Source organism: Macaca mulatta, chromosome 3 (assembly GCF_049350105.2).
Source record: "Macaca mulatta isolate MMU2019108-1 chromosome 3, T2T-MMU8v2.0, whole genome shotgun sequence".
NCBI classification, from domain to species: domain Eukaryota; kingdom Metazoa; phylum Chordata; class Mammalia; order Primates; family Cercopithecidae; genus Macaca; species Macaca mulatta.
In genome coordinates this window covers 110,438,398-110,460,681 of record NC_133408.1, presented here as the reverse complement: position 1 = coordinate 110,460,681, position 22,284 = coordinate 110,438,398, and the positions used below count along the sequence as shown (strand labels likewise).

Below are 22,284 nucleotides of genomic sequence, written 5' to 3'. Positions count from 1 at the left end.
AAATATTAGAAAACAAAAGAAAGCACTGTTCAACATGGTGAGAAAAACAATGTTGAGATTAAAACTTAAAAAGGAAAACATATTCATATAGTTTTAAAAGACTATGAAACTCTGTTGTAATAAAGGAGAAAATATCTATTTTTAAAATAATTTAATAACTAAAGAAAGTAATCATGAATAAACAGAAAGGGCAATGGATGAAATGAGGAGAAAAAGAGAGAGGAGAGATAGTAAGCACAAGCAAGCCAACCAGCTAATTCTCTACCTACTATTAAGTTTAGTTAAATAGGAATGAAATTTCTACTCAAGCAAAGAAAAACCACCAGAGGATACAGTACTATATCATATGATATGACTTGGTCCATTAATTTTAGGCTCAAATGTAGACTACTTTTAAAAAAATCAGCTGCACATTAATCCCTAGATTAGATAATTATTTCAGAATGTCTAAAAGGTAGTCAAAATTTCAGAATGTCTAAAAAATGCATGTAGTGCTGAGCAGCTTAATTTTAAAAGTCAGAAAACTAATTTATAACAAAAAAATGTGGAAAGGCCTTTTTTTGATTAAATAATCATATAAAAAGAAGTATATCAGAAGCATTACTATTTGAAAAAGGCAAACCAGTGGCCTAAAACCTAAACACTGACAAAGACAACAAAGCTGACAGTTATTGGCCCAGCGTGGTGGCTCACGCCTGTAATCCCAGCACTTTGGGAGGCCGAGGCAGGCAGATCATGAGGTTAGGAGATTGAGACCATCCTGGCTAACACAGTGAAACCCCATCTCTATTTAAAAATACAAAAAATTAGCCAGGCGTGGTGGCGGGCGCCTGTAGTCCCAGCTACTCAGGAGGCTGAGGCAGGAGAATGGTGTGAACCCAGAAGGCAGAGCTTGCAGTGAGCCTAGATGGCGCCACTGCACCCGAGCCTGGGCGATGAGCGAGACTCCGTCTCAAAAAAAAAAAAAAAAACCTGACAGTTATTTTAAATAGTAATGTTTCATATTATACCCATCAGTCCACATATTTTTTTCAAATGGTTTCAAAAAAGGGATAATTTCACAGTATAAAACTCATCAATTAGGAAACAAAATATTAGACAGCAATGTCTTAGAAAGACAATAAGATATATAAGTATGTAATCTCAAACTACAATCAATGATTCAAATGTGAGAAGTTACTCAATGACTGATATATGAGAAGCAAATTTACTTCAGATCAAAACCAGTTCCCAAAAAAAAAAATTTTAATATACTTCATGTTTCAAAAACGTACAGCATATGATTTTAGGAAGTTTGAGATTGCTTATAGTTTGCTTCCAACAGCTGTACTGAAGACGACAGACTGGCTGGAAAGATATCAATGGAAGCTAAAAGTCCATTTAAAAGACTGGAAAGAGTTCTTAAATTATAGGATCAAAAATTACTTCCACAGAATATATTGCTACCATCACCAGTTTAAATTATACGTTACTTAGAAGCCCATAAAATTAGTTGGTTATGACTTTGTCTTCTCTCTTTCTGAGTCATATAGAAAATCTACTTCACAAATACTAAGAAATTTCTAAAATAGATAAAATTAGTATAAACAACAAAAACTTTTATGATAGTCATTTTAGGATGGTTAGTTGACACAGAGTTGCTATTGCAAATTTCATATAGTATCTCTATAAAAGAACATTTTTCAACAGAGACAGTAAGTACAGATATATACAACAAACTAGAGGTACATAAAATTTTACTATTCAACTCACAGAGAAGAACTCTATTCTTTTTTTAAAATTTTACATACTTATGCAATCAAAATCAGTTAATAGATTATTCCAATTGTACACAAAAGTAAACTTGAAAGAGTATTAATTTAAAAACCCAAGGCATCAGATAAACCATCCAAACAAAAGTTACTAAATTTCAAATGTAAACTTCGGTAACTAGATTTCTTAGATTATTTAAAAAACAAAATCTCACTAGTGTAGACAGAGGGATAAGAGGTGGAGGAGAAGGGAGACTGAGAGACTTCCATAATAGAGATATTTTTTTAAGCAGTGCTCACGACCTCGCTATTTTATCTCCATTCCCAAGTGTGCTTGTCCATAAAACCTGTTCATTAGTAAATGGTCATAACTGAAGCACTTTCTTAAAATACTTAATCTTTCCCGTTTACTTTTTATTGACCTCATTCATTTACTTGGTAGAACATACCAGAAAGATCATCAAACGTCAGATATTTAATTAGAGCTTAATAAATAATTCTGAATTGAATCACAAGTTAATGATCACTGGGCCTAAGAATTTGGAAACTTGTGTTCTAAAGACTATCCCTCCCACTATTCTTATATAACTCACTATTTACTAATAAAAATCGATACTTGTGTTTTACTTTATAAATCATTTTCAAATGCATAATTCCATTTAAATCTAACAATGACTAATGTAAGATATTATGAGGATATTGTTCCAGATTTACCAACTCAGAAAAATGAGGCTTGAAGAATTTAAGTACTTGGACAACACATAGGTAGTAAGTGGTAGAATGGGAGTAAAATCTAAACATTCTGACTCCTAAAACACGTTTTTCACTATAACATGTTAATAGGTCTCATTATCCTCATTTGAAAAAATTAAGGTTGGAATAAACGACTCTTACAGCTTTTTCTAGCTCAAAAGTCTCTCACACTGTGTAGAATTTGGAAAAGTATACAATTAAAGATATTTAAAACTGTAGTTTTTTTTATAATGCTTTATAGTTTATGATATACTGAGTCATTACTTATTGCATATTAAATCTTCTCAATAATTCTATTGTTAATCATGAATATTATTACTTACTCGCAAAAGGGAAACTGCCATAAAAATATTTTAGTGACTCACCTGAAGAAAACATTCTTCTTTAAGAATTCAAGGTTTCTATAGTTATATTCTAATCCATTATTAAATTTTCAATATTTTAATTTAGTACAGTCACTAAACTCTGTCATTCATTTGTAGATTTTTAAATATATTACAGTTTATATTTGGACTCCAATAACATTTTTAACTTATATAAAAGCTCTTTTGGTAAGCCGAATATATACAAATATATATGCATATATGTGTAAAATGGGTGCCACCTTACCTCCATCCCCATCATCGGATCCTCTGAAACTAGGATCTTTTAACATGTCAAGCTCAGCTAACATGCGCACATAAAGTGCATTCTGTCTGAAGGAAGGATAAAATCTTTCATCTCGTAGCATCAGTTCATATACCTTGGTGAAATAAATCAAGATAGTCAACAATTAATACAGGTATGTGGTGATTTTTACGAAATACAATTTCACCAAAAGACACACCGAGGTCTTGTCATAATGTATCATAGTTACACGCTGTCAGCAATAAGACTTTTTCACAACAAATGATTTCCTCTGATCCCTCCAGTAACTAAATTATATTGAAAAAAATCCTACTGCAACACAAGTCACAGACAGCATGTTCTGGGAAGTGTTTTCTGAGAAATAAGTACATGTAAAGGTTCAAGGCTCATGTTAATATCTAGCTCTACAATCAAATTCAAATAAAACAACCCAACTTAAGGATTTTCCTCAGAAAATAAACAAAATAAACAAAAATACTGGTTTACATTTCTGGAATTGAGAAGTATAATTGCCATAGCTTATCTTTTTAATACCACTCTACTTTTAAAAAGTATTTAAAAACTAATTACATTACATAAAAGTATTTTTTCTCAAAAAAGATAAAATGATAAATGTTGTACATAATAATACCTTCCTTTGAATGTCATCAAAGATTTCAGGGGTTGGATCTTCATGATTCAAAGTATCTGCTAATTTTGCTACTAAATAGTCATCAACAGTAACTCTTGGAGATGCCTAACAGAGAAAAATAATAGTAATGATCTCTGTAATTTCTTAATACAAGATGATACTTGATAGTATGATAATAATGGAATATAATATTGAAAATAACTGGCAGGTAAGAATCACTGGTTTGTAAATGACGCCTTGACATTTAAGAAGGATGAAACGGGACTAAATCCTTCTCTTCCTCATGTACTACATAGCAGACTTGTAAACAAACACGGATTTAAATCTCGACTTCTGCCTAACAAGTTATCTCTCACTAAGCTTCATTTACCCCATCTGTAAAATGGAGATAATACTATGCAAGGTTATTTAAGATTATTGTAAGGATTAAAAGAGATCTATATAAGATATATACCATAGTGTCTGGCACATAGGAAACACTGTCATTAGGAGTTAGTGTTTAGTATTCAGTAGTATTAGATGTGTATTAATATGACTGATCAACAAATAAGTGATTTCATTTATTATCTGACACTAGAGAATGCTTTTGAATGTCCTTTAAAGAGACTACTGTTATCCTAAATTTGGTTTTATAACCAATGCTGCAGCAAAGTTCCAGTGTGATATGGGGAAAGAAATCCTTTAAATTAATTCGTTTTAAGAACTTCCATTTCAAAGCATATAGTAACACAGATAACACAAGGAAATACAAAATTTGACATTTCAACTTCAAAAATTTCTTTATTAAAAGAAAAAATGCTGAAAAGCTAGACATGTCAACAGCTTCAGCACATCAACTTTTGCATTTTTAGTTCTGAAAAGTCTGGAGAGTAAATGAGCCCTAGAGACAACTTTTAGAGAAACTAACAAAAAATATTATTTACATAACTTCTCTAATTTATCCAATAAAATAAGGAACAGGTTGGATAAATCAAGAAAGGAGAAAAAAAAGTAAACATCAGGGTATAAATATGTAGGAAAAGGGCTATACAACTTCTAATGCCCCATTGTCAATTCGACACTTTTGTTAGTAAACCTAAGCAGGTTGTGTGGTTGTTGTTTTTCTGAGTGGGATGCTTATTTGTTTTGTGTTTTGGGGGGTATCAGAGTTGCCCCGAAATAAAAACAGGAGAACTAAACAGCTTCGAGTATGTAACAAATATTAGAGAGGAATATGATGTTACTTGGTTTTGCCCTTTCATCTGCCCTCTAAGCTCACTAAACTCACTTTCTAGGAAATAAAAAGGGTGAATTTGAAAAATAATATTTTACAATTATTTAAACTTTACTTTTTCCTATATATCTCAAGTACACAGAATGGATTAAGCCACATCTTTGGTATAGGATGACCAACACTTTTAGTGTACCAACATGAAACACAACAAGTCAGGATCCCCTCTTCCAAAAAAAGGAACACAAAAATAATATTTATATGGCCAGGCATGGTGGCTCATGCTTGTAATCCCAACACTTCAGGAGGCCAAGGCAGGCAGATCACTCAAGGCCAGAAGTTTGAGAACAGCCTGGCCCACATAGCAAAAACCCTGTCTCTCTAAAAAAATACAAAAATTAGCTTGGTGTGGGTGCATGCCTGCAATCCCACCTGCTCGGGAGGCTGAGGCAAGAGAATTGCCTGAACCTGGGATGCAGAGGGTGCAGTGAGATTGTGCACTCCAAACTTTACGACAGAGTGAGACTCTGTCTCAAAAAACAAAACAAAACAACAAAACAACAACAAAAAAGAAATATTTGTACGCATGTTATTACTTTAACGTGAAAATATAAAAGTGAATGCTTTCCCAAAATTATCTCTTAATGTGTATTCTTTACTTTTCTATTACAGAAATGTGATTATTTAAACAAACCAATGGGACTAGCTAACAGTGGCAAATAATCTGTGGGAGACAAATACAACAATATGTAATTTACAATGTTTGTGACCTCTGATGTACCATTAAACCTTTTATAAAATCTATTGGATACTTAAATGTTATAGGTTATATTGTTTTGTATTCTTAAAATATAGAAAGACTTTTTAAAAGGCAAATGTACATAAAAGCAGAATGTATGTGCAAAACAGGTATTATATATATTTAACAAAAATAAATAATGACTTTTCTATCGAGTCCATGATGCAGTAGGATATTTTTGCTTTTTCTGTTTCCTTCTCTAATAATACTCTTCTGAACTGCCTGAAGCCTTTAGGACATCTTTTTATGCAGTGTTACCACTGAATATAGTCAAACATAAAAATTCACCTTGATTTTTAGATCTGCTCTTTTCAAGCCCACCTCACACTTATTTCTTGTGTCAATCCAATGTGAAGGATCAAGTTAAATAACCTTTCTTTAAAAAATTTTTTTAGAGACAGAATATCGCTCTGTTACCCAGGCTGGAACACAATCGTGTGATCATGGCTCACTGCAGCCTTGATATCCTGGGATCAAGCCATCTTCCTGGCTCAGCCTCCCAAGTAGCTAAGAATACAGCCTTGTGCCACCAACTCCAGCTAATTTTTTCTCTTTTTCTTTTTGTAGATACAAGGTATTGCTATGTTGTCCATGCTGCTCTCGAACTCTTGGCCTCAAGCAATCCTCCCACCTTGGGCTCCCAAAGTACTGGGATTTCAGGTGTGAGCCACTGCGCCTAGCCTAAATATCCTTTCAACAAAATAATTTGGGCATGTAATAATTGGGATTTTATTTATTAAAAATAGGTTTTTAAATGCGTAGAAATTTGATTTTGGTGCTCAAAAAAAAGTCCAAAAACCATATATATGGCTTGTTTGGTAGGTATCTCAATTGTTTGTCAATCAGGTCTTTTCCATCTATAAATTTATCACACAGGCTATCCATGCCTACAATGCTCATTTTTGAATACTTTGAAGCATAATGATGTTATCATAAATTAAATCCCTTTATGAGGAAAAATGGTTTTTAAATAGACAAACTTTTGAAACTGAAGTTCAATTCCAGATAAATTAGTTTTAGTAAAGAAATTTAGAAAATCCTGTTTAAGTTGGCTTTTCTGGTGACACATTTTTTTTTTTAAATATTCAAGTAGTCTTATTTCAAAAACAGGAGTCATTCTGTGTTAAGTTTTTACCACAACCTACATGTAACATCAAACAACTCAGGTCAGTCTGTCAACTCTTCTCTAGGCTGCTTTTGGCCTCGTCAAAGATCACCTACCAATTTTAGAGAAACAGTATATAAATTTCTGTTTACTGTAATCCTTTTCTCCATTTTCATTTAAAAAGTATTTCAAATTAGAGAAAAACATTTTTTTGTCCTATACTTAAAAAAATATGATTTTACCACAGACCAAGATTTTAGCATTTTTTCTATAGCCAGCAAAAATTAGACCTAATTAAGTAAATTATCTTCTTTTCTATTTTGAGTTAGTGTGGCAATCTGTGTCTAAAAATTTGTCCACTTTAAGTTGTTTAATTTGTTGTCATAAAATTGATCATAGTATTTGCTTACTCCTTTTAATTTCTGTAGGGTCAGGATTCATGTCTCCTCTTTCATTTATGAATTTGGTTATCTGTGTCTCCTCCCATTTTTTCATGGCCAGTCTAGCTAAAGGTTTGTCAATATTGTTGATATTTTCAGAGAACCAACTTTTGGTTTTAGATTTTCACTATGGTTTTTCTGTTTTCTATTCACGATTCTCATAATAATCTTTGTTTTCCTTCTTCTGTTTGGCTTGGGTTTTTCATTTCTAGATTTTTAAGGTAAAAACTTAAGATTGTTGATTGTAGATCTTTTATCCTACACATTTTTAGAGCTACAAATATTCTTCTAATCACTAAGTAGCTGCATCTCATGAATTCTGATACAATGCATTTTCATTCTCAATTAAAAATACTTTCTAGTTTCCTTGTCACTTTTTGTTGACTCAGAGGCTATTTAGAAATATGTTGTTTAATTTTCGATTATTTGTAGTTTCCCCAAATTTCCTTTTGTTGATTTCTAATTTGATTCCATTCTGATCAAAGAATTATTCCAATACTTTTAAATGGAGATGACTTTTATGGCCTTGCAAACGATTTATCTGGGAGAATGTTTCATGTGTTCTGGAAAATAATGTGTATTTTGCTGTCATTAGAGGAAACAGTCTATAGAATAATATACATATATGTATTACAGTATTACATATATTACATATAATATATACATAAATTACAATATTATATTAGAATTATTATATTATTAGAATATTACATTATTAGAATAATACATGTATTCTGTAAGTTCTAAAGCAATTCTATCCTATATATGTATTCTATACATTCTATAATAATCTATATAATCATATAAAATATACTCTATAGACACTACAGATGTATTACATTCTACAGAATTATAGTATAGTATATATACTCTTCTATAGGATTGAGTGAGTTATAATGTTCCTGAAGTCTTGTATATCCTTGATGTTTTTCTAATTGTTTTATCAATTATCGCAAGTGAGGTATTGAAGTCTCCAACTATAACTGTTGAATTGTCTCTCTTACCCTTCAATTCTGCAAATTTTTGTTTCATTCATTGGGGGGCTGTTATTAAATGTATATATGTTTAATACATACATTTAAACATATATACATTTTTAAAAAATATATATGTGCTCTCTTTTGTTTATTTTTGCATGGTTTATCTTTTTCTATACTTTTACTTTCAGCCTGTGGTGAATCTAATATGTGACCTTGAATCTTGATTCTGTCATTTAGTATTTGCATGACTGTGGACATGATAATTTGACTGCCTAAACATCAGAATCTTCACTTAAACGAGGATACAGACAGACAGGAAGATTGTTATCGATTAAAGGAAACAACGTTTTTGAGGTAGTCAGCCTGGCATAAGCAATGGATTACAAAAATTATTAATAATACTGATAAAGAAGAAAACAGTAATCAAAATAAACTCTCACCTTTTCTGATAAATACTGTTCATAAATTCCAACAGCAGCTGCTCTTAAAAGACCTTTGGTTTGGTTGGTTTGATGTTTTCCATCTCTCTGACGACTTAATAAAACTTCTAGCTGCTGTTGGGCGGTAACCCGGTATCCTTCCACTGTCATCCAAAAGAATAGATGTGCTTGACCTCCAGTTTGCTGCATGTAATCTACCAATCAAAAATCCATAATAACATAAATATTAGTGTCACACAATTTGGGGTCCATGTAGTTGTATGACAAGTAAAGAAGGACTAAAGTTTCAAGTGTTTAAAACTCCACATTTTGAAAATGTTTTAGCAAATCCCTGAGGTGAAAATATAGTTGTAAATTAGTTATGCTAAAAAAAACAGTTATGTTAAAAACAAAAGGGAAGGAATATATTTCATAATTTTTTAAATCCCACTTTTCATGATAAAATCTCTAGTGAATAAATTTGTTACATAAAACATTCAACATTTGTTCTCAATAAAGACTGTTATGAATATTTCTAGACATATTTTTTAAAATGACTCAACAAACCACATATTTATATTTTTATCACAAAAATGAAAATGTATAGAGGTTTACTGAAAATGTCCTCCAGATAAAAGCAATTCTAATGTAATAGTAGTAAAATCTAAATTAAAAATACATATATTAAAATGGTATAAAAACAAAATCCCTCATGTACACATGAACAAAAATGATACAAACAGGTTTTATACATTGTATGTTCCCAATAAAGTACTCTTTCTCAATGAATTTTAATTTGCATTAGAATCTCCTAGAATTTATTTTAAAAGCAGTTTGGTAAATGCACATTAGTTTTGATAACTATTTCCTTCAAAACAAAATAAAGCTCTACCTCCATGGTTTCTAAAGAAAAACATTTCAGAGAATAAAGAGAGGACTGAATTTGGCAAGCAAAATATTAACTACTTAAAATTTAATAATATTTAAAATTCTTAAAAATTTCAAAGAAGATGTGGGAGTGTGAAACACCAGAATTCTCTCTCTCCACCTCCACAGCAAGTGCAATGGCAGAATCTGATGTAACTAATTTGGAACTCTGGAATCTACTGAAGATTTGCAATATTTAGGGGAAGGCTTGGGAAGTAAGCTTTGGTTAATTTCAGTTCACTTCAGCTGCAGCACAACTGCAGCTACCCATTCCTCACTCCCAGACCCCTAGAACAAGTAGCTATGCATGCACTCCAGAATTAGCTTGTACACAGCAAGCAGGAACCAGGGTGGACAAAAAACAACTTGTCCTTCAAATATTCAGAATCTAGGCTCTGACAGCACACTGCTGCTTCTGATCACAGAGGTGCACACAATATAGGCAGCCTTTGTTGTTGCATATCTCTTGATTGGTCCAAGCCCCTTTACTTCTTGCTGAAGTAACGAGCAAGGTATTTAGAAGACTGGCACCCTTTCTCCCTTGACTCCCACAGTTTTATCTTTTTCTCCCTTTGGGAGCCATGCATTAAAAATGAGGACATTCAAAAGCAACCACATATGCGGGAAAATTAGAAAGTGACTATACCTGCCCAGGGAAAAGCACAAGCTCAGAATAGTCTTGAGAAGACTTTAAGTTTATACCTCAGGCTGATCCTTAGCATAGACAGCCTACATATTAAAAATAAAAACAGTAACAACAATAAAGAACAGCAAACCCTAAGGAAAGGGAAGAAAGTGATTTCCAGAGTTACTACATTATTAGATTCAAATAGTTATTCATACACACACACACACACACACACACACACACACACACACCCAACAAGGCACACAAAGTATGTGGCAAGTGTGGCCCATTCAAAGAGGAAAAAATGTCAACATACATCAACAGAAACTGTCCCCAAAAAAGACCTGACGGAATATCTACTAGAAGAAGACTTTAAAATAACTACCTTAAAGATGCCCAAAAGACTAAAGAAGGATGTAAAGAAAGTCAAGAAAACAATCTATGAACAAAACGGAAAGATCAATAAAGAGAGAAAACCTAGAAGAAACCAAAATAAAATGATGGAGGTGAAAAGTACATAACTAAAATAAAAAATGCACTAAAGGAAATTTAAGGTAGATTTGAGCAGGCAGAGGAATCAGCAAATGTAAGGATAGAATAATAAAAGTTGTAGATTCGAGAAACAGAATGTAAAAATATAAAGAAGAGTAAACAGAGCCTAAGGTACCTGCAGGACCAAGTTACATGTGGGAGTTCTATAAAGAGAAGACAGAGAGAAATCGTCAGATCATATTTGAAGAAATAAGTGAAAATTTCCCAAATTTGAAGAAAGGCATGAATATAAATATCCAAAAAGCTCAACAATCTCCAACTAAGATGAATTCAAAGATATCCACATGGAGACACATTATAATTCAACTTTCAAAATATAAATCATCCAAAAGCAGAAAGAGAAAAACAACACATATAAAAAACCCAAAAGATTATCAGTGGATTTCTTTCAAGAAACTTTGGAGGCCAGAAGGTGATGGAGTGATATTCAAAGTGCTAAAAGAAAAATATTGTCAACCAAGTTCCTATATCTGACAAAACTATACTTCACAACGAGAGAGAAATAAGGATTCACAGATAAACAAAAGCAAAGGAAGCATCTTACCATAAGACCTGCCTTGCAAAATGTGCTGAAGGGTAAATTAAACAAATGGACACTAGATAGTAACTTAGTACCTTGAAATCATATGAAGAAATAAATATCTCAGTAAAAATAAAAATATGGGCAATTATAAAAGCTAGTATTATTAACAATGAGTTGTAACTCCTATTTTTTTTTTGTTTTCTATGTGACTGGAAAGACGAATATGGTTTTTAAAAAATTAATTATCAATCTGAAAGCCAGAAATATTGTACTTGGTTACTGCACATCCTGGTTTCTACATAATCTACAAAAGTAACTCATTTAAATAAGAACTATTAGTTCATATTTGAACACACAATTTGTAAAGACTTAGTTTTGTGACATCATCAAAAGAGGGATGGTGACAGAGCTGTAAAGGAGCAAAGTTTTGACTGCATTTGAAATTAAGCTGATATAATTTCAAATTACAGTGTTATAAATTTAGGATGTTACATGTAATCCCCATAGTAACCACAAAAAGAATAGCTACATAATATACATAAGAGGAATTAGAAATTTAAACATGTTACTACAAAAAATCAACTAAATACAAAAGAAGTCAGTTACGTAGAAAATTACTATCAAAAAAGATATAAAGCATGTAGAAAACAAATAACAAGATGACAGAAGTCTTTCCTTATTAATAATTACTTTAAATGTAAATAGATTAAACTTTCTAATCAAAAGACAGAGACTGGCAGAATGGATTAAAAAAATCAATCCAATGATATACTGTCTACAAAGATTTTTAGATACAAAGACATAAATAAATTGAAAGTGAAAGGATGAAAAATCACATCACATGCAAACAGCAACCAAAATAGAGCAGGGGAAGCTATACTAGTATCAGGAAAAATAGACTTTAAATCAAAAAAGGTTAAGATATAAATAAGGTTATTATATATTAATAAAAGATTCAGCATAACAAAATGATACAACAATTATAAACATTTTCATACCTAGTAACAGATCATCAAAATATATGAAACAAAAACTGACAGATTTGAAGGGAAAAAGAGATAGTGCCACAATCATAGTTTGAGATTTCAATGCCCCACTCTCAGTAACGGATAGAACTAGACAGAAGATGAGTATGGAAATAGAGGACTTAACACAATATAACAGGTAGATTTAACAAACATACAGAACACTTTCCAACAACAGCATACAGCTTCTTCTCAGGTACACAGGGAACATTTTCTAAAACAGACCATACAGTGGGCCACAAATTGAATCTCATAAAGTTTTTAAAAATGGATATCATGCAAAGTATCTTCTCCAACTACAATGGGATAAAATTATAAATCAGTAACAAAATTAAAACTGGAAAACTCATATATTTTTGGAAATCAAACAACACACTTTTTATTTACCCTACTTATCCTTTGAAAACATGAAAACACACTCACACAACCAATAGATCAAAGAAGAAATCACAAGAGAAATTGGAAAATACATAAAGATTAATTAAAACAAACATAACATACCAAACTAATGGGACACAGCAAAAAGGAAAATCTCAAATCATCTTTCCTTACGTTGTAAAGCTTTCTAACTGTATAATGTAAGGAAATAGAAAAAGAACAAATTAAACCCAAAGCTAGCAGAAGGAAAGAAACAGTAAAGATTACAGCAGAGATAAACAAAAGAGAGAACAGAAAAATAGTAAAAGTCAATGAAAGCAATAGTTGATTCTTTGAAAAGAGTGACAAAATTGACAAACATTTATCTAGGAGGACAAAAAGAGAAAAGACTAAAATTACTAAAATTGGAAGTGAAAGTGAGGATATTACTAATGACTCTACAAAACTAAAAGTACTATGAACAACTGTACGCCAATAAATCGGATATCCTAGTGGAAATGGAAAAATGCCTAGAACACAGAAAATCTACCAAGACTAAATCATGAAGAAATTGAAAATCTGAGGAGACTGATAGGTAGTAAGGAGACTAAATCAGTAACCAAAAATCCTCAATAAAGAAAAGACCTGGACCTGAATAGCTTTACTGGTGAATTCTATCAAATATTTAAAGAAAAAGTAACACCAATCCTTTTTAAATTTTTCCAAAAAACTAAACAGGAAACACTTCCTAACTCACTCTATGAGGCCAGCATTATTCTGAAAACAGAGCCAGATAAAGATAGTACAAGAAAACTACAGACCAATGTTCCTTATAAATATTGACGTAAAAATCCTCAATAAAATACTAGCAAAACAAATTCAGCAGCATATTAGAGATTATATACCATGACTAAGGTAGCATTTATTCCTGGAATCCAAAGATGGTTGAACATACAAAAAAAAAAAATCAATGTAATACAGCACAACAGAATGAAGGATAAACACCACATATCTTAATTGATGCACAAAAAGCATTTCACAAAATTCCACACTTTCATGACAAAGACTCAATAAACTAGGAACAGAAGGCTACTACCTCAAAATAATAAAAGCTGTATATGAAAAAGCCCACAGTGAATATTATACTCAATGATGAAAGACAGAATACTTTTCTTTAAGATCAGGAACAAGACAAAGATGCCTGCGTTTGCCACTCCTGTTCAACGTAGTACTGGAAGTACTAGGCAGAGAAATTAGGAAAAGTGGAGGGAAGGGAGAAGAGGTAATGGGAGAAGCAAGTGTGTGCACGTGTACACACACACACACACACACGAGTATTATTCAGCATTAAAAAGGAAGGAAATTCTCACATACGCTGTAACATGGATAAAACTTGAGGGCATATTCATGTTAAGTGAGTAAGCCAGTCACAAAAAGGCAAACACTGTACAATTCGACCTACATGAGGTACTTAAGAGTAGTCAAAATCATAGAGACAGAAAGCAGAATGGGTTGCAGGGGTTGAGGGTGTGGGGAATGGAGAGAGTTGGTGTTTAATGAGTAGAGTGTCAGTTTTGGAAGATAAAAATAATTCTGGATATTGATGGTTGTAATCTCTGTACAACATCATGAATACATTTAATATCACTGAACTATACACTTAAAAATAGTTGAGATACTAAATTTTATGTGTATTTTACCACAATAAAAAATGGAAAAAGAAATTCAATGGCTATATCATTTAAACAGAATTGATCTACCTACCCATAAAAAATTGTAGTGCAACATTGTCTACAAGAATGCTGTCCAGGGGGACTGTGCAAAGTTTCCCAAAGTTTGCTGCAAGTTTCACAGTATTTATTTCCTACAGGCAAAAGTGAATATAAGTTAATATTTTATCTAATCATTCATTGTTAAAGATGTTTACATAAATATACGGAAAAAAATCAAGCTAAAATGGAGTAAAGATGAAGTTCTTCCCTTCTCATGCATGTTGTTTCCCAATAGATATACATTCTGTGAATTTAAATTCCAAGTGTCGCTTAGCAAATTAAAAATATTAGCACATTAAAAATATTAGCATTCAACTCTTTCAATATAAAATAAATAGAAATCACTATATTTTCAATTATTCTCTCTCTATATATATTCCATATGAAAATGAACATTCCAGAGGCTAAAAGGGTGAAGGAAATGTTTAATATATGCAAGAATTTTAAAAACTCAACATTTTCATGTATAAAGTCTATTTATTACTAGGAAAACAAAATATGCCTAAAGAGTAATTTTGCTCCTAACTCAATAAAAATCTCTAATTATTACAGAAAATGTGTTTTTTTCCAGACTCTCTAAACAGTGAATTTCAGACATACTTTTCAAAGTCATAGAGCAAGGAAACAACCTACACATGAAAAAAAAAAAGGAAAAGTTGGGTTCAAAATTTAAAGAGCATCTACGTATCAGGCATTGTGCTAGTTACATTACACATATTACTTCATTTAATCTGCACAGCAATACTGTTGGATCTGTATCACCAAGCCTACTTAACAGATAAGGAAAACGAAGATGAAAAAGGTTGCCTATTAAGTCGCAAAGCCGGTAAGTATGACTATGTGTTTTCAAATGCTGCTGCCCTTTCCATAACAGCCATAATGTTTCTATGAATTATTCATTTTCACTGGCTTCTCTATATTCCCAAATCCATATTTCAGAACCCTCTATTTAAAAAAGAAAAATAGGCAGGTTTACTGTAAATGAAGTAGGCTGCCATATTCAGAGGCAGATACTAAATTAAGCATAAGTGGTAAATAAAGGAAAATGAAGAGAATTAAAAAAGAAAAACAAATCCATCTCTATAATTTGTATTTTCCTTCATGTAAGTACTGAATAATAACAGCGAATTGACTTTCAAAGTCTGGTAGAGAGCAATCTAGAGCCAGCACATGATTTCTAATAAGTCTCCCTTCTTCAAATTGTATCACCTCTTTATCCTGCCCAGCAGCGGCTCCACAGATACAGGATGGGAAGGAAAATTCACTGAGGATAAAGGTTTCTAAGATTTCAAGATAAGTAACATAGCTATGTAACTGCAAATCCGTGGGGATTCTGAGTTTATTTACAAAGGAAAACACTGTATGATCTGAGCTCATTAAAAAATAAAAGCTTGTATTCAAAATGGAATTGACAGGCTTGCAAACAAAATATCTAAATTTTAAAAGGATTCAATATCAAAAAGTGCCTGGGAAAAAACACTGAGTAATGACACTGAAAGATCACTACCTCTGAGATCTAGATAAGGAAGTAAAGAAAAGCACAAGTGAAACTGTATCTTTCTTCTATGCTAATTTGCATGAGTATATAAACTAGTTTTAAAATATAGTTAACCAAAACAAAGGTACACACACACACATACACACGTAACAAATATGGCCCTCAAGTAATGTTTCTTAAGTTATAATTCATCTAGAAAACTAAATTTAACGTGTTTTTTTGTTTGTTTTTTTGAGACGGAGTTTCGCTCTTGTTGCCCAGGCTGGAGTGCAATGGCATGATCTCGGCTCGCCGCAACCTCCACCTCCCAGGTTCAAGTGATTCTCCTGCCTCAGCCTCCCGAGTAGCTGGGATTACAGGCATGTGCCACCATGGTTTTTAAAAATAATTCTTCTATTCCTTAAGGAATTTAAATACACTGTAAAATTATAAGACCAGAGAGTCATAAATAAATTTTCAAAACAGAAAACCACAGCAAAAATGTGACCTCATTAAAAACCTAAGGGTATTAAGAAATGCTTTTTCCTGCTTTAAAGCCCCAAATCTCTGCTCTCCTTTAGGGCAAAACTTCTCTAAAGAGCAACTATCATTCCTGTTTCTAATTTACCTCTTCTCATTCTCTCATGGACGAACTCCAATTAAGATTTTCTCCACTACTCCACAAAAAAATGTTCTCATTAGATCACCAATAATCCGGAAGGTAGTAAGTCCACTGATCAATTCTCAGTCTTCATCTTTCTCCATGTTATCCTTTGATACACCTCATCTTTCCCTTTTATAAACACTTTTTGCATTTGGCTTCTGAGATATTGATAGGGACAGGGTGCACAAAATTCTAGGCAGAAAAGGGCAGTCCCTAGCGAAACACCACCCTCAAGCCAAAAAGCCTGAGACCGGAACCCTAAGTGAAAACTTACATCCCTGTTTTCCTGCTCAAATGTTGCCTTTTCCTAAACCGCCCATGGCCGCACACCACCGCATTCTGTGCCTATAAAAACCCCAGACTCAGTTGATAGCCAGGACTACGGCTGGATATTGGAGAGAAGCGACTGGACTTCAAAGGGACAGCTTGATGGCATAACTTCAGAAAGAATCCAAATGGAGACAGTCGGACTTCAGGGGAAGATTACCTACCTGCCCCATTCCCCTTTTCAGCTCCCCTTCCCACTGAGAGCCACTTTCATCGGCCATAAAATCTCCAGTATTTACCATCTTTCAACTCATTGATGCAACTTCATTTTTCCTGGATGCCGAATAAGAGCTCAGAAGCCACGAGTGCAGACACAAAAGGCTGTCACACTGGCCCTTTGCCCTCACCGGCGGAGGGCAGCTGCCTCATGCAAAAAGGCAAATGGTCCACTGAGCTGTTAACCCTTAAGCCATCCACAGACAGCAGAGCTAAGAGAGCACTGTCACACACCTTCTGGGGCTTTGGGAGTCACAGGCACCCCGAACTGGACAGCTGTAGGGCCTGAACAGGGTTTGCTCTTGCCAGCACTAATGCATCTGGGCCAGTTCCTCCACCCAGTCACTTGTGCACTCCCTGTTGTGAGGGGTGGAATACAGTGGGTCCGAGTGAGTAGAGTGTGATCTCGCCAGTACCGAAGTGGCAGGCTTGTTCCAGCACTCCTTCACTCAAGTTCTCACTCGTTTGCTTGCACGCCCCCCACCACAAGAAGTTGAGAATGGCAGGATGAGTAAACCAGGCACCCCTGCTGCAAGTCCTGCGAAGGGGTCAGGGAAATATCCTGCTTCAATATCACATGCTCAGGTTTTCCTCCAATCTCACTGGCTATTTACTCTGTTTCTTTGGCTAGACTCTTTGTCTTAAACTCTATTCACTGAAGTGTAGTAGGACCAAGTCACCAATGCATTCCTACTTACACACGCTCTTTTAGATAACATCATCCAGTCTCTCATTAAACATCTGATAATTGTTGAGAATTTACAAAATTCGTCTCCATCACTAACTTTTCCTTAGAACTCAAGATTACCAAGTAGCATGTCTACTTGAATGTCAAACAGGGATATAAAATTAAAATACCCAAAACTCAATTCTCTTTTCCAAACCTCCTCCTCTCTCTGTGTTACCCAATTCAGTAAACAGCACCACTATTTATACAGTTGCTCAAACCAAAATACCCTGAAATTGTCCTTGAGTTATTTTTTTTTCCTTCTCACCCCATATTCACTCCATTAAGAAAATCCTACTAGCACTATATCCAGTCTCTAATCGCTTCTCACAACCTCCATAGACATCTCTTACCTAGTTTTAAATCAGGAGTTATCGCAAATAATCTTTCAGTTTCCATTCTTACCCATATCGTCTCATACTTTGTGTCTATTCTTCACAAAGAATAAAGACAATAATTTTAACTTTTAGCTCGTAAGTCAGGTAATGTCACTTGCCAGGGCAAATCTCCAATTGACTTTCATCATAATTAGAATAAAACTCTTACTATGGCCAGTAAGACCATATATGACCATATAAGATCTAACCCCCCGGTTCTTCTATGACTTCATTCCTAGCACAATAGCTCATTCATTCCATACCAATCACAACGACCTCCTCCAATTCACCAAAGACATTCTTACCTTAGTGCTCCTGCATCTGCTCTCATGACTGCCTGTAAGATCGATACTTCAAAGGCAAGCAAAAATACAGCACAGGACTAACTGCCTCATGTTATTTAGATCTCACTACAATCAAGTGTCATCAAACCTCTCAGCACCTATCTAAACCAGTCCAAGACATTTTCTATATGCTACTTTGCTTTATTACTGTTTTTTTGCAGTAGATATCACCACCTGATATTATGCATCAGTTTGCTTATTGATTTATTTCCTGACTCTGCAACTAAAATGTAAACTCCATGAAAAGAGTTTGTCTACTTGGCTCTTCTAAAAAGCACCCAACTCACAAAACTGAATAAATGTAAATTTTGAAAACGATACCCAAGTAAGTGCATAAATAAATCAAGGAATAAAATAAAATCTTCAATTACTTTAAAATTTTTCAGGCAGCACTTTAGTTAACCTTTTTGGCATGTTTTAACAAATATTTATATCACATTGTCGAAAAGAAAACTCTTTTTAAAGTCCTCTTGTAAAGTGCTGCACTGGGAAATGTCCTACTTTTTGTCCTTTACTGTGCATTTTAATCCCTATAAAGTATTTATAACTAAACATTAATTACATTAATTCAAAAGTACTTTACTTACTTTGCCTGACTGCAATCGCTGTATTCTTGAGTCACATACCTTCTTTACGAATAGTAAGCTATTTATTTGATTTTTGATAGTGTTGATATCTAAAAGCAAACAAATCATGAACTAGAAAGTGGTAATGTTATTTATTAAATACTTTAAACATGCACTTACTGTAATTTAACAAAATAACCAATAATACAGCAATTGTTTTATTCAATAAAAGAAACCATCTGAAATTATACAGTGAAATTATTTAATTAAAAGTAAACCATGCCAATTACCTCCACTCTAGGGATAATTACAATAATCACATTCTCACATTCTGAAAATAATCCTTTTACTCTAACTAAGCACATGTTAATCTAATAAGGAAGATTTAATTAAAGTGAAAACATTAATAGCAGAAAATGACATTTAGGTAAATTAACCAAAGTTTTGAAGATATAATAATCCTTCAAAAAATACTTTAAATTAAATACATTACTTACCATCACCAGCTGTATCTAGAGATCTAAGATACTGTAATTCTTCTGCTGCCTTATCTCTGACTGCTTCTAGCTCTCCAATATTGTCACTCAATTTAATAATGTTCATAAAGGCCTCATAGTTGCAGTTAGAATCACGGATCTGAAAACAAGTTTAAGAAAAATAGGTGAAAGAGGAACTCACTTATTAAAAGGAAAACTGAATCCTGAGTGCCTACTATGTGCTAGGACAATTTGCTGCATACTCAGTGCTTACAACAAAAAGAAAAAAGCTCTGTATTTGGGCACCTATATTTGGGCACCAATGGTTCTTAGACTGCAAATAAAATAAAGTAAGTATTATATAGCATGTTTGAAACTGCAGGAATAGGAATATGCTCACAATATTTGATGATAGCAAAGAAGCCATGATGACTGGAAATAAACCAAAGACAAGCTGAGCAGAAGATATGGTCAGCAGCAATGGATGGCAAATCTTCTGTTATAGTATAAAGGTTTTAGCTTTCACTCTGAAGCAAGTCAGAAGTTAAACTGGAAGGTTTAAACAGAAGAGTAACACTCTCTAACCTAAAATATAACACAATCACTGTGTTGCTGTATAAAAATAAAGGCAGAGCCAAAAACACAAAAAAAGACCAGTTAATAACACAAGTGAAAGATAATATAGTCAGGGAGCAGGGTGGTGACAGTGGTGGTGTGGTACAAAGTGTGTTATAAAGTGTTTTCTGGTAAAAAGTGTTTTATAAAGACAATGCCAAAAGAATTTGCTGATAAATCAGATATCGCCATGAAATGAAGAGAACATAGAACTACACTAACATCGTTGGCCTGACAACTGGAATAGTGGAGTTACCACTAAACAAGACGGAGAAAAAAAATTAAGAGATGCAGCATTTGCCAGGGACAGTGGCGGGGAGGCAAAATATTATGAGGGTGTTTTGGCAAAATTAAGTGTGAGATCTCATTAAATATAAAAATGGTCATTAGCATGCTTTTGAATATGATGGACAAGAGTTCAGAAAGGAGGACTACACAGAAATATGCATTTAAAAGTCATTGACATGGAGATGACACTTAAAACCATGAACATGGATGGAAATAATCAAGAGAATGAGGGTAGAGTGAAAAAAGAAGAGATCTAAGGAGAGATACTCAGAAGATTTACTTACACAGCAAAAAGACTGAGAAAAGCCAAAAACGTAGAAAAAAAAAATCAACAAACTTTGGTGTTCTAACAAGCCAAGTAAAGAAGTGTTTTTAAAAAATGATGGCTGGGTGCAGTGCTTGTAATCGCAGCACTTTGGTAGGCCAAGGCGGGCGGATCACCTTAAGTCAGGAGTTCGAGATCAGCCTGGCCAACACGGTGAAACCCCGTCTCTACTAAAAATACAAAAATTAGCTGGGCATGGTAGTAGGTGCCTGTAATCCCAGCTACTTGGAAGGCTGAGGTGAGATAATCGCTTGGGCATAGGAGGCAGAGGTTGAAGTGAGCTGAGATCGTGCCACTGCACTCCACGTTGGGCACCAGAGTGAGATTCTGTCTCAGAAAAGAAAAGAAAAAAAGAGAAGGAAAAATGTAGACAGCCAACAGTCAACCATCTTATAAAGTTTTGCTGTAAAAAAAATAAGCAGGAGAAAAGAGTACTGCCTAAAATGGAATGTAAGATCAATGACTTGCTTTATCTCTTTTTTAAGATGAGAGAGATAATGACAAAGGTGTATGATAATAAGAATGATCATATAAAGAGTAAAAATGTGATGGTACAGAGAGAAAGTGTAAAATTGCCAAAGCAATAAAATGAAATTGTCTAGAAGAAGTTGGTTACAATGCACACATAAAGGACTTGCTTTACCTGGATACATGGGTATTTCATCCACGGTAACAGAAGAAAATATAAAATATACATGCATAGATACAAGTTATGAATGTATGTGATAACAGGATATTACAAAACATCTCTTTTGATTTCCTCAATTTTTTCAGTGGAGTACTATGGTCATGAGCTAAGAGAAAAGATGTGAAAAAAATATGCTAAATGAAAGTGAAGGAAGTATAAAAGAGTTGATCAGAAGAGTGGAGCAGATAACATAACAGGAAAAATTTAATGATTGCAAGGCAAGAAAGAATAAGGGCACAAATGAGATTCGTGCTCATGAATTTAAAATGAGACCAGTGTAGGTTTCTTTTTTTTCATCAGCCACATTCACCTGCTTAAAAATAGGAATGGAGAAGCAGTTATGTTGGATTTAACCAGTGTTGTAGTGTCAATAAGCAAATAAAGAGGTAAAGAAGTCAGGATGTTGTGGAGGGATTAATAACTATGACTGTAAATAAAATTTAAACTAAGCAAAGCAAGAAGAGTGGGCTGTGAAAAGGTAATAGACTTGAGATGTTATCTATTTTAAACAAAAAGCCAAATAACTGAATACTATAAAAGCACAAGACTATGTAAAAAGATGCATTACATAGAAGGGATCAATTATACAGTGGAAGCTGACTTCTGATTAAAAACAGAGGCAAGAGGAAAATAAAACAATTTTTAAAGTACTAAAAGAAAAAGTAGAGCAATTCTACATCAATGAAATATCCTTC

General features: G+C 33.4%; 1 protein-coding gene across 19 annotated transcripts in view; it reads right to left on the bottom strand.

The window, feature by feature from the left end:
• Positions 1-22,284, bottom strand: part of SNX13 (sorting nexin 13) — a 177,517-nt gene that overhangs the window by 68,762 nt on the left and 86,471 nt on the right. For 14 of the 19 annotated variants that reach the window (XM_077998037.1, XM_077998040.1, XM_077998038.1 and 11 more), the window contains 6 exons: positions 19,695-19,833; positions 19,219-19,307; positions 14,492-14,591; positions 8,737-8,930; positions 3,763-3,867; positions 3,114-3,246 (listed from right to left, as the gene is read on the bottom strand). In XM_077998037.1, the coding sequence (XP_077854163.1) occupies positions 3,114-3,246; positions 3,763-3,867; positions 8,737-8,930; positions 14,492-14,591; positions 19,219-19,307; positions 19,695-19,833 (760 nt within the window). The remainder of the gene's footprint in view (positions 1-3,113; positions 3,247-3,762; positions 3,868-8,736; positions 8,931-14,491; positions 14,592-19,218; positions 19,308-19,694; positions 19,834-22,284) is intronic. The other 5 variants (XM_077998047.1, XM_077998034.1, XM_077998036.1 and 2 more) reach the window with 1 other exon arrangement.